General features: G+C 35.5%; 2 protein-coding genes across 19 annotated transcripts in view; one reads left to right on the top strand and one right to left on the bottom strand.

Annotated features, from left to right (window-relative positions):
- MFSD8 (major facilitator superfamily domain containing 8) overlaps window positions 1-16,315 on the bottom strand; it is a 126,381-nt gene that overhangs the window by 76,440 nt on the left and 33,626 nt on the right. For 3 of the 10 annotated variants that reach the window (XM_072788452.1, XM_072788449.1, XM_072788454.1), the window contains 2 exons: window positions 2,217-3,294; window positions 1,706-1,882 (listed from right to left, as the gene is read on the bottom strand). The exons of 3 other annotated variants lie outside the window; for them this stretch is intronic. In XM_072788452.1, coding sequence (XP_072644553.1) covers window positions 1,706-1,719 — 14 coding nt within the window. In that variant the 5' untranslated portion in view covers window positions 1,720-1,882; window positions 2,217-3,294. Of the gene's footprint in view, window positions 1-1,705; window positions 1,883-2,216; window positions 3,295-10,682; window positions 10,813-16,315 lie in introns of all 10 variants that reach the window. 4 more of the 10 variants (XM_072788450.1, XM_072788453.1, XM_072788451.1 and 1 more) reach the window with 2 other exon arrangements.
- Window positions 1-16,315, top strand: part of ABHD18 (abhydrolase domain containing 18) — a 46,224-nt gene that overhangs the window by 27,432 nt on the left and 2,477 nt on the right. For all 9 annotated transcript variants that reach the window (XM_072788465.1, XM_072788466.1, XM_072788464.1 and 6 more), the window contains 5 exons: window positions 5,677-5,815; window positions 7,853-7,942; window positions 8,600-8,701; window positions 12,764-13,142; window positions 14,281-14,443. In XM_072788465.1, the coding sequence (XP_072644566.1) occupies window positions 5,677-5,815; window positions 7,853-7,942; window positions 8,600-8,701; window positions 12,764-13,142; window positions 14,281-14,443 (873 nt within the window). The remainder of the gene's footprint in view (window positions 1-5,676; window positions 5,816-7,852; window positions 7,943-8,599; window positions 8,702-12,763; window positions 13,143-14,280; window positions 14,444-16,315) is intronic.

The raw sequence follows: 16,315 nt of genomic DNA, 5'->3' as shown, positions 1-16,315 counted from the left end.
TAGTGGCAGTAAAGATGGAAAGAAGTTCTAATGGATTTGAGATATAATTTTGAAGTTGAAATAAGACTTGTTGATAAATTGGATATTGTTGGTAAATCAAAAGTTCTGACTCGTATGTGTTAAATTAGTGATGTTATTAGACTTACAGGTGGAAAAGTTAAGTAGGTAGTTATAAAGTTCTGGAAAGGTAGATTTAGAAGTCACATGTTCTCTGTGGTCATGACATGGAAGAGGTACAGATGAAAGTGAGATGGGTTGGAAGCAAAGCTATAACTTTGGAGGATAGTTTAGAATAAACTTAGTGAGGGGCATATGGGTGGCTCAGTCGGTTAAGGATCTGACTCTTGATCTCAGCTGGTCTTGCTCTCAAGGTTGTGAATTCAAGCCCCACATTAGGCTCCATCTAGGCTTGGAGGCTACTTTTTTTTTAAATGTATAAATGTATTTTTTCATATGTATACATTTATATATATATGTATAAATATACATATATGAATAAACTTTGTGAAATCTGAAAATTAATGTCCAAGCTAAATAGTTAAAGAATTCTTATTCAGGAACCGAGCTCTGAATTCAGAATTAGGTGTGTCATTTTTACCCTGTCTATTGGTGCTTAAAAACCCAAAAGAGTTTATTGGGTTATAATTAGAGGCAACATGGTTTTAACAGAAAGATTGACTTTGACTAAGTCACACAGACATAGGTTACAATCATAACTTGCCATTTAATAATTGATCTTGGTCTGAGTATTTGTTACCTCATTTATAAAGTAGAAATACTATATAGTTTCTTCCACACAGAATTGATGTGAGAATCATGTTTATAAAATATACTATTATATATCATATATCCAAGAGATATAATACACCAATATATTTGAGTTTTTCAAATAATTCATCATAGGAAATGGCTTGTAATTTAAATTATTTTTATCTGACTTTTTAAAAGGCCTCTTATGCCTATTTTCATCAAAAATTCTTAAATATTTTGAGACTGGGTTCACTGTTAGAAATAACTACTGTCCCAGAACCCCACCTCAGTAACTTATATATAAAAGAGCAAACTGAGGTATACCTGAGAATTCAAAGTTCCATACAAGGCCAAAACAATCAGGGAAATTATGCGATTATAAATAGATCATTGGAATGAGGATAGGAAACAAATATAAGGATAATGAGCTCTTTTATGAGGAAGCACATGTATGATCTATTTTGACAGAGTTTCCATAGAGAGAAATTCTGCCTTATGGACTTAGAGCTCTGAGAGGAGGATGTGGTAGGACAGTGGATATAAGCTCTTTGGGGGCCAGAATTCTGTTTTTCACAACTTGGCATTCCTATGGCAGGCACCTGGTTCTTTGTGCAGAACCACTCTACATATACACATAATAAACAACCATTGATAAAATGAATTTTTGTACATCTTGACAAGGTTTCATCCAGTAGCCAACTATGTATGTCTTTATGTGAACTAAATTTTGAAAATAGATTCTAACTTGGACGCTTTACTAATAAGATAGTATTGTCTTTTATCACTATACAGGCATACCTTGGAGATATTGTGGGTTCAGTTCCAGACCACTGCAATAAAGGGAATATTGCAATAAAGCTACTTAATTTTTTTTTGGTTTCCAGTGCATATAAAAATTATGTTTATACTATAGTCTAAGTGTACAATAGCATTATTTCTAAAGACAAATACATACCTTAATTTTAACATATTTTATTGCTGAGGCGCCTAGGTGGCTCAGTCATTTGAGCCTTCAACTCTTGATTTCGGCTTGGGTCATAATCTCAGCGTCATGGGATCAAGCCCCGTGTTGGGTTCCCTGTTCAGCTGGGAATCTGCTCCCCATCTCCTTCTGCCCTCCACCTCTCTCTCACTAAAATAAATAAATAGATCTTTAAAAATATATTTTTTATTGCTTCCAGTTATGGAATGAAGAAGTCACAGGAATAAAAAGGTACAGCATAGAGAATATAGTCAATGGTATTATAATATTGTATAAGGTAACAGATGATAGGTACAGTTGTGGTGAGCATAGCATAACATAAAGACTTGTCAACTCACTATGTTGTACACCTGAAATTAATGGAACATTGTGTGTCAACTATACTTCAATAAAATAAAATGAAATAAAAAGCTTTATTGCTTAAAAATGCTAACCATTATCAGAGCTTTCAGAGTGTCATATCTCTGCTGGTGGAGGGTCTTACCTCAATGTTGATGGCTACTGAGTGATCAGGAGTGGTGGTTACTGAAGGTTGGGTGGCTGTGATAATTTCTTAAAACAATAACAAAGTTTGCCACATCAATTTACTCTTCCTTTCACAATTTCTTTAAAGCATGGGATGCTGTTTCATAGCATTTTACCTTCAACAGAACTTTCAAAATTGGAGTCCATCCTTTCAAACCCTGCCACTGATTTATCAACTAAGTTTATGTAATATTTTAAATCCTTTGTTGTCACTCAGCAATTTTTCATAGCATCTTTACCAAGTTTAGATTCCATCTCAAGAAAGCATTTTTTTGTTCAACCATAAGAAGCAATTCCTCGTCCATTAAAGGTTTATCATGAGATTGCAGCAATTCAGTCTCATCCTCGGACTTTACTTCTGATTCTAGTTCCTTTGCTATTTCTACCACATCTACAGTTACTCCACTGAAAGTCAAAGTCATCCATGAGGGTTGGAATCTGATTCTTTCAAACTCCTGTGAATATTGATATGTTGACCTCTTTTCATGAATCACAAGTGACCTTACTGGCATCTAGAATGGTGACCCCTTTCCACGAGGTTTTTAATTAGCTTTGCCCAAATCCATCAGAGAAATCATTATCTATAGTAGCTATAGCCTTATGAAATGTAGTTCTTAAATAATAAGACTTGAGAGTCAAAATTATTCCTTGATCCATGCGCAATAGAATGAATGTTGCATTAGCAGGCCTGAAAACATTAATCTTGTTTTACTCCCCAATAGAGCTCTTGGGTAACTAGATGCATTGTCAATGCAGTAGGAATTTTTTTCTGAGCTGTTAGTCTCAACAGTGGTCTTAAAATAGTTTGTAAACTGTGTTGTCAAGAGATACACTGTCATCTAAGCTTTGTTTGTTCCATTCATAGAACAAGAAATAGTAGATTTAGCATAATTACTAGGAGCCCTAGGATTTTTGAAATGGTAAATGAGTCCTGGCTTCTACTTAATGACACCAGCTGCATTAGCCTCTAACAAGACAGCCCCTTCTTTGAAGCTTTGAAGCCAGGCATTGATATCTCCTCTCCAGCTGTGAAAGTCCTAGATGGCAAAAAGAAAAAAAAAAAAAAAGGAAAAAGAAAGAAAGAAAATCTGTTTAGTGTAGTCACTCTCATTATTTATCTCAGCTAGATCTTCTGGATAACTTGCTATAGCTTTCACATCAGCATGCACTTCTTCACCTTGCACTTTGTTATAGAGATGGTTTCCTTTCTTCTTCTTTTTAAGATTTATTTTATTTTAGAGAGAGAGTGTGTGTGTGAGAGTTGGGGGAGGAGCAGAAGGAGAGAGAGAGAATCTCAAGCAGACTCCCCACTGAGCATGGAGCCTGAAGTGGGGCTCAATCTCATGACCCGGAGATCATGACCTGAGCTGAAATCAAATTAGTCGCTTAACCACTGAGCCACACAGGTGCCCCAATGGCTTTCTTTCTTAAACCTCTTGAACCAACCTCTTTTAGCTTCAAATTGTTCTTCAGCATCTTCACCTCCTCAGCCTTCAAAGAATTGAAGAGAGGTAGGGCCTTCCTCTGGAATAGGCTTTGGCTTAAGGGAATATTGTGGCTGTTTTGATTTTCTATCCAGACCAGTAAAACTATCTCCACATTGGCAAGGAAACTATTTTGTTTTCTATTTTGTATGTTCATTGGAGTGGTACTTTTAATTTTCTTCAAGAACTTTTCCTTTACATTCACAGCTTGGCTAACTGCAGCATGAGGGCTATCTTAGGTTTTGATATCCCTTGCTTTCTGAGTTTGATCATTTCTAGCTTTTGATTTCTATTTATTTAGTGCTCGCTTCGGCAGCACATAGACTAAAATTGATTTCTATTTATTTGTTTTTTTGTTTATTTATAAGATTTTAAGTAATCTCAATACTCAACATAGGGCTCAAACTTACAATCTTAAGATCAAGAGTCACATGCTCTACTAAACCACTAAACCACTCAGGTGGCCCTCTAGCTTTTGATTTAAAGTGAGAGACATGTGACTCCCCTTTTCACTTGCTCACAGAAACCATTGTAGGAGTATTAACTAGCCTACATTCAAGGTGGTTATGTCTTTGGGGAATAGGACGGTGGGAGAGAGAGACGGAGGTGAACAGCCAGTCAGGGGAGCAATCAGAACACACATCACATTTGTCCATTAAGTTTGCAGTTCCATGGTGCCCCAAAACAATTACAACTATAACATCACAGATCACCATAACAAATACTATTGTATTTTTTGTTATTACAAAAAAGTTTTAAAATTACTGAAATGTGACTGAGACATGAAGTTAGCAAATGCTGTTGAATAAATAGCACCAATAGACTTAATCGACACAGGGTTGCCATAAACCTTCAATTTCTAAGGAATACAATATCTCAAAAGTACAATAAAATGAAGTATGTCTGTATAAGAATGGTTCTGGAATCTAAAAAGATCTATGTAAGTGCTGCTTCTGAGGAAATGTACTTACATGTAAAATTAATTTCTAAAGACAAAATTCTAGTTGAATTGGCCTTTAAGTTAATCAAAATATGTATTTTTATAAAAAATTACTTTTCCAACCAACTTTTAATCATAAAATAAATAAGTCATAGAGATGAAAAGTACACCATAGGGAATATAGTCAAGAACATTTTAATAACCTTGTATAGTGCCAGTAACTACAATTACCATGGTGAGCACTGAGTAATGAGTATGTCTATATACATATATGTATACAGCTGAAACTGATAATAACATGTTAATTGTACAATTAAAAAATCAAAATTTTCAGGCAGCCCCGGTGGCTCAGTGGTTTAGCGCCGCCTGCAGCCCAGGGCATGATCCTGGAGACCCGGGATCGAGTCCCATGTCAGGCTCCCTGCATGGAGCCTGCTTCTCCCTCTGCCTGTGTCCCTGCCTCTCTCTCTCTCTCCTCTCTGTGTATTCTCATGAATGAATAAATAAAATCTTTAAAAACCAAAATTTTCCAGTTGATTATATTAATAAATTGTGTATTTTGTGAAAATAAGCAACATTTAAGATTTTAGAAGTAATAAATATTAGGTCAAATTCTTTTACATTGCTTTTTAAAAATATTTATGCTTGAAGTTATGTTGTGATAATAGGAGGGACAACTATAAATGGGGTTTTTTAACAGTTTTTTTGAACACTATCAAATAAATACTATTCCTGGGCTTCAAAAATAGTTAAATAATTGAAATTCAATCAAGATTCAATAAAGAGCAGATATAGCTTTAAAGATAAGTTTTAATTAACTGTAGAATGTTAGCACTCTAATTCCATCAATTTATTCATTGTTTTACTCAGCTATCTGGTCCTTTAAAAGAAAAACATGAAAAAAAAAAAAACATGAAATCTTGCTGCCTGTTGAAATCTGCATATGTTAAAATGTAAATACATAAATAATTTTCTCTTTTGTCTTGTGAGGCTAGAAGGTCCAGCTTAAAAAACGTGTCTGACCTTTTTGTGATGGGAGGAGCTCTTGTTTTAGAATCTACAGCTCTCTTGCACTGGCTAGAGAGAGAGGGTTATGGACCTCTAGGAATGACTGGAATATCCATGGGAGGACATGTAAGCCTTTTAATTTCAACTGATATTTAATTATGGTTATGTTCATAAGATTTAGAGAATGTAGTTATTTTAAAAATTCACTTGAGGTATGGAATTAATTTTAGTTTTGGTAAAAGCAGAAACTGGTTTCAAACTTTTGTTCCAATTACAATGATTTTTTGGGTATGATTTAAGGAGACATTTTATTACTTCACAGTTATAGCTCAGGTATTGATTAATATTTTATTAAAAGTTGATTTTTCATAAAACTTCTCACATCTCAAGTATAAATGCCTTATTTTGCTGTTAAATTGGTGAAGATAGTGAGTTTGGAAAATACTTTTCATTTATATCTTATCTCTATCCCCAGTGTCACCAACTTGTTTTACCTTTGTCTTCTAGAGTGTACTCAGATGGCCTCCCAATTGGTTTCTCTGTCTCTCGTCTTTTTCTCTCATTAATCTTCTTCTAAGTTTTTCTCCATAACATAACTAGAGTGATTTTCCTAAATCTCATCTCCGTTCTTTCCTACTTAAAACCTGTCAAAGGCTTGCTATTGCCCTGGGCTCTAGCTATGCCAGATGCTGACATCTCTCAGGGGCCTCTTCATTCCTAGCCAAGTCACAGTTTGCCCTTCTGGTTCCAGTCTAGAGCTTACTTCCTATGAGAAGCTCTTCCTGACTCCCATCCTAACTCCAGAGTTTACTTCATCTCTCATTAGTACTTCTTTCACTGCACTATGATTACTTGTCTAGCAATTTGTTTTCTCCATGAAGCAGTAGGTTCAGGAAGGGCTCATAATATGCTCTAGTTTGTTATCTGGCCATATAGCCACTCAATACATTTAAAAAGAAACAACTATACATATATATATATATATATATATGTATTCAAAAACTGATTTAAAAAAAAATATTAGTGAACTTGAAGGGTAGAAAAGGATTTCTTTTTTTCTTTTTTTCTTTTTTTTTTTTTTTTTTTACCTAGTAGTGTTTCCATTGTTATGACCTAGATTGGGGTCTTAAAACTTTCACCTGAATTACTTCCTATACTGGTTTTCCTACCTCAGGTCTTACCCTCTCTAATCAATCCTGGAAACTACTATCATTCTAGCTTCCTTGTATCACTTCTTTGACAATGCCACCACTCCTTTGCTCAGACCTCTTTATTAATTCCCCATTATATACAGAGCAAAAGGGACCTCTAACTCTAAGATTGATACCATTCAATCCTTCCAAACCTGACTATCTCCCCCTCCATTGGCCACATGTGTCCCAATTGACCAGCCAAACTAAAGTATATTGGCTGTTTTCCTACCTGTCTTTGTACTTTTTCACCATATTGCCTTTGATCATACTGTCTTTTTTTATATGGAAGACAATTTCATCTTTCATTTCCCCTAAAAGCCATTTCATGAAGCCTTCTCTGATTCCTCTAGCCAAAAATAACTTTTCCCTTTTCTAAACATACACACTACATTACTTTATATCAGTTAGGTAATCTGCTTTGTAGTTCAGTCAGCCTCAAAGGTCTGAGATTTTATGCTATGTTGTGATTTTGCTGTACCTGAGCAAGTCGTTTCAGTAATGAATATGATTAACCTGCTGCCTAGCATCTACATTTCAGCATATTTGCTCTATATTTACCCCGAGGAAAGTAGTTCTCTGGGAAGGGTCTTGAGATTACTTAAAATTTTCCAATATACTGTATTATTTTCTAAGAGGGAAGTTATATGTTGTTATTGAATTTATGATTTGGGGAGTTTAAGAAGGTCACTAGACATTCTTGTAAGTATTTAGAGAAATTTTTTTTTTTTTAAGATTTTATTTTTAAGTAATCTCTATACCCACTGTGAGGCTCAAACTTACAACTCCAAGATCAATGGTTCCATGTTCTACCAACTGAGCCAGCCAGGTGCCCCAAGTATTTAGAGATTTTGTGTTCATGTCTTATCTCACCATTTACCACCCAGACTATTGCTTAATATTAAATACTTTTCATTTTAATGAATAGAAATTTAAACAGAAGCTCTCTAACTGACTCTTAAACGTATTGCAGATGGCTTCCTTAGCAGTATCCAACTGGCCTAAGCCCATGCCGTTGATTCCATGTTTGTCTTGGTCCACAGCATCTGGGGTCTTCACTACGGTAATTTAATTGCAATTAATATTTCGATAGGTATATATAATTAAAGGTAATTGTTTTGGGGGTTCCCAAAACCACCTCCAGGTTTGGTGATTCTCTAAAAGGAATCACAGGACTTGCCATAGAATCTTACTCATGACTAAGACTTATTATATCAAAAGGATACAATACAGAATCAGCAAAGGGAAAAGGCACATGGGGAAAGTCCAAAGGAAATCAAACACAACCTCCCATTGGAATCTCACAAGATGTATTTAATTCATCCAGCAGTGGGTTGTGATAGTATGTGCAAAATGTCCATCAGTGAAGCTCAATTGCGCCTGGCAGTCCAGAGTTTCAGGGGTCAGTCACTTAGGCACCCTCTGTCTCACATGTACCAAAATTCCAGATGGAAAGTACATGTTCAGCAGAAACTACATGGTACAAGCAGTTTAGGCACAGTGACCCGCTTTATCATTTAGAAGATGTATATTGGGGTGAGGAAATGTTTATTAGTTAAGTTTCCAGACTCTTATCAAGGGCTAACATTGCAAGCAGGACTTTCTAAAGATAGGAAATTTCAAGCCTGCTATGTTTACTCTTTTCTGCACACTAATAATAAAATTATTGGACAAAATGTTTTATGGCCTAATTTGTTCTTAACTGAGTTTGTTATTTCAGGGTGTGCTGAGTAAATCAATTAATTGGAGAGAGCTGGAAAAGCAGTATTATACACAGACAGTTTATGAAGAAGAAATTATTCACATGCTTGAATATTGTGGAGTAAGTATTTTTAATCTTTGCATAACATGGGGGGAAATGATTATGTTTAATGATTAAAATTTTTAAAAAGAATCATGAATTTGTTTTAAAAAAAGCAGTACTATTTTTTAGTTTCTAAGATTCTTCATTTAAAAATAAAATACAAATATAAAAAGTCCTATAATGCAAATGTATGGCTTAGAACAATGGAACAGAAATTGAACACCTAACTCAGAAACCACTTCCATGTGTCCTAATTAAAAAGCCCTTCTCCCCCAGTATTTATCATTATCCTGATTTTTATAGTAATTACTTTTTTCTACCTTTAAAATAATTATATTGTCCAAATGTGTATCCTTAGACACTACAATTCTTTTATTTGATGTGCTTTTCAGTATCTTTTAATCTGTAAATTCACTTCTATTCTTTTCCTTTTCCTTATAATTTATCTATTGAAGAATTTAGGCTATTTACATGTGGAGTTTCTCACAGTCTAGCTGTTTTTTATTGCATTCTCATGGTACAGTTTAGCACGTTCACCCATGCTCTATATTGCCTGAAGTTGGCAGCTGGGTCTCGAAGCTCAATTAAATTCAGTTTTTATTTCTTTGGTAGGAGTATAGGAAGCACATAATGTCTGGTTGTCTCTATTTTGTGGTGTAAGCCTCCATTGATGTTTAATGCTTATGTCTATTAATTAGTGGAGGGCTGCAAAATGCTGATACTTTTGTATTTATTAGTTTGAACGCTTATATAAAAAGGCACTTATCTATTATTTGGTTACCTAGTAGTTTAGTTCATATAGGAAAGGCAGGATAAATATTTGATTCTTCCCTTAATTTGTCAGTTTTCAGGATAATGTATTGGTTCCCTGTTGGTCTCCTAAGGTGATTGGTCAATTCCTTTCATGAATTTTGTTCTTTTATGAATTTTTAAATTTTACACATTCACTTTGGAAGTTACTGAGAATCTCAAGAAATCTCGGAAAGAAAAAGAGAATCTCTACTCTTAGGACTTTTTATAATTATACTACTATAAATCTCATTCTTGTAAAGTCTGTCTTGTATAACCTCAAAAGGTAATTACTTGCCTAAGTACTTGGTTACAAAATACCTCTACGGGCTAGTTAGTTCCTTGTGTCCTCCTGTACATATAATAAAAAAAGATGCCTATATTTGAGAATTATGAGAAAACTCAATATGAAAATCTTTTTAAAGAGAGAATCAAAAATTTGGTTGTCTAAAATGGCAGTGTGGTCTTACCCGGCACTTTCTTGTGCCTCTGACTCTTGGTAGTTGTATACAAGTTTTTTTTGTCTCGGAACTAGTTCACAGTAATGCAGTCAAGGAATTCAAGATGGCTTCCTTCTTTTTTATTCTTTTATTCTTTATTCCTTCTTTTTAAAACTGTTTTCCAGTCAAAAGCAGTTAAAGTTGTTGATGGGGGATCCCTGGGTGGCTCAGCAGTTTGGCGCCTGCCTTTGGCCCAGGGCGCGATCCTGGAGTCCCGGGTTCGAGTTCCGCATCAGGCTCCTGGCATGGAGCCTGCTTCTCCCTCTGCCTGTGTCTCTGCCTCTCTCTCTCTCTCTCTGTGTGTCTATCATAAATAAATAAATCTTTAAAATAAATAAATAATTAAAGTTGTTGGTGTACCACTATGAGTAATTCTGAGGTGCTTGATCTTACATTTCTCAATGTTTCTAAACTTCCTTTCCCTTTTACATTTCTTTGGTCTGGATGACTTTAGTGATTTGTTCTGTTAGCCATGTTGTTGGGTTTGGTTTTTCTCTTGCTTTCAACCAATTTTTCATTCTTTAATTTTTGAAGGAGATTGTATAATCATATAGTTGAAACATCATGAAATATAAAAGGACATACAATTAAACAAGTCCTACCCTTATTCCCAATTTGTGTAGGTCTTATCTCCCTCAATAAATAACCCACTGTTTATTAATATTTCAAGGAATTTTTCAAACCAATAGAAATATGAACTTTTTTCTTACCTTTTTTTATACACAAATGTTTCCTTTTTCTTTTTACTGCTGCATAATAATCAGTCATGTGGATGGATGTTCCATGATTTATTAACTAGTACCCTGTTTGTTTCTCATTTTTCACCAGTAATAAACAGTGCTACAATGAAGAAATTTGTACATACGTCATTTCATAAGTATAAATTCCTAGAAATGTTGCACTTGTAATGTGGTTAGATTTTATCTAATTCTAGTCATGTCAGTTTATACTACCAGTAGGAACATGTTTATGTTTCCTCATAATTTCACAAATTTAGTGTGTTAGCAAACTTAAAAGTTTTGTTTTGTTTTTTGTTAACCTGAGGTGAAAATTGGGATTGTTTTTATTTAATTTACTTAATTATAAGTGAAATTGAATATGTTTCTAAATTTAAGAGCTATTTATATTTCATTGTCGGTCACTTTTATGTGCATGTCCTTTGCTCATTTTTTTTTTAATTTTTTATTTATTTATGATAGTCACACATAGAGAGAGAGAGAGAGAGGCAGAGACACAGGCAGAGGGAGAAGCAGGCTCCATGCACCGGGAGCCCGACGTGGGATTCGATCCCGGGTCTCCAGGATCGCGCCCTGGGCCAAAGGCAGGCGCCAAACCGCTGCGCCACCCAGGGATCCCTCATTTTTTTTTTTTAACTCACTTTTTCTATTGTGGTTTTGAGCTTTGTATTCACTTCTAGCGCTTAATAAAGCAAATTAGCTCTTTGTCATATAAGTTGCAAATATATTTTCCGAGGTTGTCATTTTTTTTCTTTTGACTCTGCCCTTAGTATTTAAAAACGTTTATTTTTTTATTTTATTTTTTAAATTTTATTTATTTATTCATGAGAGACCCAGAGAGAGAGGCAGAAACACAGGCAGAGGGAGAAGCAGGCTCCATGCAGGGAGCCCTAAGTGGGACTCGATCCTGGGACTCTGGAATCACACCCTGAGCCAAAGGCAGACGCTCAACCACTGAGCCACCCAGGAGTCCCTAACAAAGTTTATCTTTACTTAAATTATGTTGTACTTACAACTCCTTAAACTGAGTACATACTTTTGAGATTTTAATAGGTGTTCTTTTTTCCTTGATAATTTCTAATTCTTCTTCATTTAACCTGAGAAAGGGATTTGAGGTGGCTGATATGGTACTGCCAGGATACACTTATAAGGCTTTTGGAAGTTCTGAGATGAAGGCAGGTCATGATTTCAAAACCTTAACAATAAAAATGTGATGCAGACTAAATGATACCCTTTACTGTTTAATAGGAGACATTTAGCAATATAGTATGTCATTTATTTATCCTAGTCCTCAGAATAATCTTATCTCTTTTTTCTTTATTTTTTAAGTTGTAATAAAATATATGCAACATAAAATTTACTGTTTCAACCATTTTTTGGCATACAGCTCCACGATGTTATTAAGTGCATTCACATTGTTGTGCAACCATCACCTCTGTACATCATCACTGCAGTCCATCTCCAGAACTTTTTCATTTCACTAAACTGAAATTCTGTACCCATTAAACAGTAACTCTTTGTTGCCGCCTCCTTTCAGCCCCTGGTAATTCCCACTCAACTCTCTGTCTCTATGAATTTGACTACTCTAGGTACCTTATAAAAGTTGGAATCATACAGTATTTGTCCTTGGTGTCTGGCTTATTCATTTACCATGTCTTCAAAGTTCGTCCATGTCATAGTATGTATCAGAGTTTCACTCCCTTTTAAGATTATGTGATAATCAGGATCCCTGGGTGGTGCAGCGGTTTCACGCCTGCCTTTGGCCCAGGGCGCGATCCTGGAGACCCGGGATCGAATCCCACGTCGGGTTCCCGGTGCATGGAGCCTGCTTCTCCCTCTGCCTGTGTCTCTGCCTCTCTCTCTCTCTCTCTATGTGACTATCATAAATTAATAAAAAAAAATAATAAAAAAAGATTATATGATAATCCATTATATGTATGTACTACATTTTATTTATTCATTTATCCATTGGTGGACATTTGTGTTTTGTCTTTAACAAGGTTCTTAAATAAAATGTATTTTATACTAAATGATGTTTTCTTTTGTATATTCAGACAGATTCTTTCAAAATGGGACAAGAGTTTGTGAAACGCTTCCCTATCAGCACAGACAAGCTAACTAACCTTAATCTGGTTTCTAGAACTTTAAATTTAGATATGACAGACCAAGTTGTATCCCAAAAACCTAGTGAGTGCCATAAATCTAGTAAAACATCTATCAGTGCCACATCAGAAGGACTCTTACTGCAAGACACCTCTAAGATGGAATCCTTCAATCAAACACTTCCAACCAACAAAAGTAATTATACAAGTTGCAATCCACAGTCATATCACCTACTTAGTAAAGAACAAAGAAGAAACAATCTTCAGAAAGAATCTTTAATATTCATGAAAGGAGTCATGGATGAATGTACTCATGTGGCAAATTTCTCAGGTACCAATTTTTATATTGAAATTAAAAATGCTGATGTGAAAAAATAAAAAAAAATAAAAATTAAAAAAGAATAAATAAAAAAAAAATGCTGATGTGTAAAAACTTTTGAAATATTTTTAAGGTTGCTTTACAAAATAATTTCCTATTTTCAAGAGTATGTCTATTGTTGGCTCTAGAATGTATTTTCCAGAATAAGTTGGTTATTTAACTGTATCATATTTTATCCATGAAAATCTAAAAACAGGGGATCCCTGGGTGGCTCAGCGGTTTAGCGCCTGCCTTTGGCCCAGGGCGCGATCCTGGAGTCCCGGGATCGAGTCCCACGTCGGGCTTCCGGTGCATGGAGCCTGCTTCTCCTTCCTCCTGTGTCTCTGCCTCTCTTTCTCTCTCTATGTCTATCATAAATAAATAAATAAATAAATCTTAAAAAAAAAATCTAAAAACATCTAATTAATTAATTAAAAATAGATTGTGTATCTTCTTAAAAGTATTCATCTCATTGTATTAGAGATAAATGTTATGGTATTATATTATAGTTGATTTTTAACTTAATCAAAAAGTTTTAGGGGTATCTGGATAGCTCAGTTGGTTAAGCAGCTGCCTTCAGTTCAGGTTGTGATCTCAGGGTCCTGGGATCGAGCCCCACATCAGACTCTGCTCAAAGGGGAGTTTGCTTTTCCCTCTGCCTCTTCTCCCACTAGCTCAGTTGCTAGTACATGTGCTCTCCCTCCCTCTCTCTCTCAAATAAATAAGTAAATAAATAAATCTTTTTAAATATTTGTTTGGGGCAGCCCTTATGGCTCAGCAGTTTGGCGCCGCCTTCAGCCCAGGGTATGATCCTGGAGATCTGGGATTGAGTCCCACGTCAGGCTCCCTGCATGGAGCCTGCTTCTTCTCCCTCTGCCTGTGTCTCTGCCACTCTCTCTCGCTGTGTCTGTAATGAATAAATAAATAAAATCTTTAAAAGAATAAAAAGAAATAAAAATTAAAAAAATAAAAAGGTTTGTTTGACAGATGTTTTGCTTAGTGTGCTGTCAGGTGTATTTCATTTTCTAATATGATTAATATTATTTGTACAAAAGTCTTAGAGCTTTTTAAAAGTATATATATGTTGCATCTTTTAAAATTCTATCCCTAGTTCCAGTTGATCCAAGCCTTATTATAGTGGTGCAAGCCAAAGAAGATGCTTATATTCCACGAACAGGAGTTCGAAGTCTACAAGAAATTTGGCCCGGCTGTGAAATCCGATATCTAGAAGGGGGTCATATTAGTGCTTATCTGTTTAAACAAGGACTCTTCAGGTAAGATGATTGGTCCAAACAGGTATCTATCTATTTATTTGCTCAGTTTTTGGAATTTTTTTGCCTCAAAAAATATAGATGATCAAGTATTTTTATTGTACGTTTAGTCTTTTTTCTCCTTGCCTCCCTCAGTTATCACATTGTGGTACTCTTTCCTATCCCATCCTTCTCTTCTCCTTTTTCTTTAAAGAATTAGGGAAGCAGCATATGATAGGCATATTTTATTTGTGTTTCTATCCTCTTCAAATATTAATATCCAGGTATTTTAGGATATAGGGAGGAACACCAGGGTTTTAAAACTTGCTTTGGTTCATCATGAGTTTTTCATTCCACTTTCTTCTCTCAGAATGGCATGAGCATCTGTAGAAAAATCCAGCACTGTTTTTTAGTAGCATGTGAATATTGAACCTTAAATGAGAAGTGAAATATTGGTTTTAATGCTAATAACCTTGTATGACTCTAGCACTTATTAGAAGTTATAAAAACTTATTCTATGACTCCATTTTTTTGATAGGCCATATTATTTCTACTTCTATTCAAATTTGATGGCAAAAGGTATCATTGAGCTATATTAATCATTAGTGATTAAATAAGTTCACATAAAGTACTTAAATTAGTGCCCTGTGCATGATGTGTTTCAAAACTGCCAGCTGCATAGCTATATAATAGAAGAATTGTGTGTACTATATGTTTGACATGTTTCACCTCTTTTTAATCCAAAAAATAATTCTTTGTATGTTGTCACTCATTTAGTTCAACTCTTAGATATCACCTTAAATGTCCAATTAAAATATTAAAACACTTTTTTTTTTTAGATTTTATTTATTTATTCGTGAGAGACCCAGAAAGAGAGTCAGAGACATAGGCAGAGGGAGAAGCAGGCTCCATGCAGGGAACCTATGTGGGACTCCATCCTGGGACTCCAGGATCACACCCTGGGCTGACAGCAGGCATTCAACTGCTGAGCCACCCAGGCATCCCATTAAAACACTTTTTGAAGGTAAAATTGGAAACTAAGGCTTTTGCTTTTAGTTCAGTTGCTAAGAACATGTGTTTTTCTGAAGAAAAAGCATCCTTATCATAATTTATAAAAAAGGTTGAATACTACATTATGAAAAGTTATGTGGGGCAGCCCAGGTGGCTCAGTGGTTTAGCGCCACCTTCAGCCCGGGGTGTGATCCTGGAGACCCGGGATCGAGTCCCACATTGGGCTCCCTGCACGGAGGCTGCCTGTGTCTCTGCCTCTCTCTCACTGTGTCTGTCATGAATAAATAAATTTTTAAAGAAGGAAAAAGAAAAGTTATGTGGCCAATTAATATTCAACAAGTTGGGGATCACTGGGTGGCTCAGCAGTTTAGCGCCTGCCTTCTGCCCAGGGCGTGACTCTGGAGACCCGGGATCAAGTCCCGCATTGGGCTCCTTGCATGGAGCCTCCTTCTCTCTCTGCCTGTCTCTGCCTCTCTCTCTCTCTCTCTCTCTCTGGGTCTCTCAATAAGTAAATAAAAACTTAAAAAAATATTCAACAAGTGACATACATATTTATATTGCATATATATTATATAAATACATAAATATTATATAAGTTCTAAGGCACAAAAAAAATGCTCCTGAATACACCATCAGCTGAAAGCACTTTTGAGGTTTTTTACCAGCAGTAAAGTTACATGGATCCAAACACCCACCCTTAGGTACCTGCCTCTTTCAGAGCTATTTGGAGATGAAGTTAGGTTGCAAGTCACAGGTAACTTTGGAAATAATTTACAGTAAAAGTACTATCTGAGCAAGTTGGGTGGCTCAGTTGGTTAAGTGTCTGCCATGATCCCAAACTCCTGGAATTGAGCCCTATGTTGGGTTCCTTGCTCAGCGAGGAGT

Source organism: Canis lupus, chromosome 20 (genome assembly GCF_048164855.1).
Source record: "Canis lupus baileyi chromosome 20, mCanLup2.hap1, whole genome shotgun sequence".
NCBI lineage: Eukaryota > Metazoa > Chordata > Mammalia > Carnivora > Canidae > Canis > Canis lupus.
This window is presented reverse-complemented; position numbering and strand designations above follow the sequence as displayed.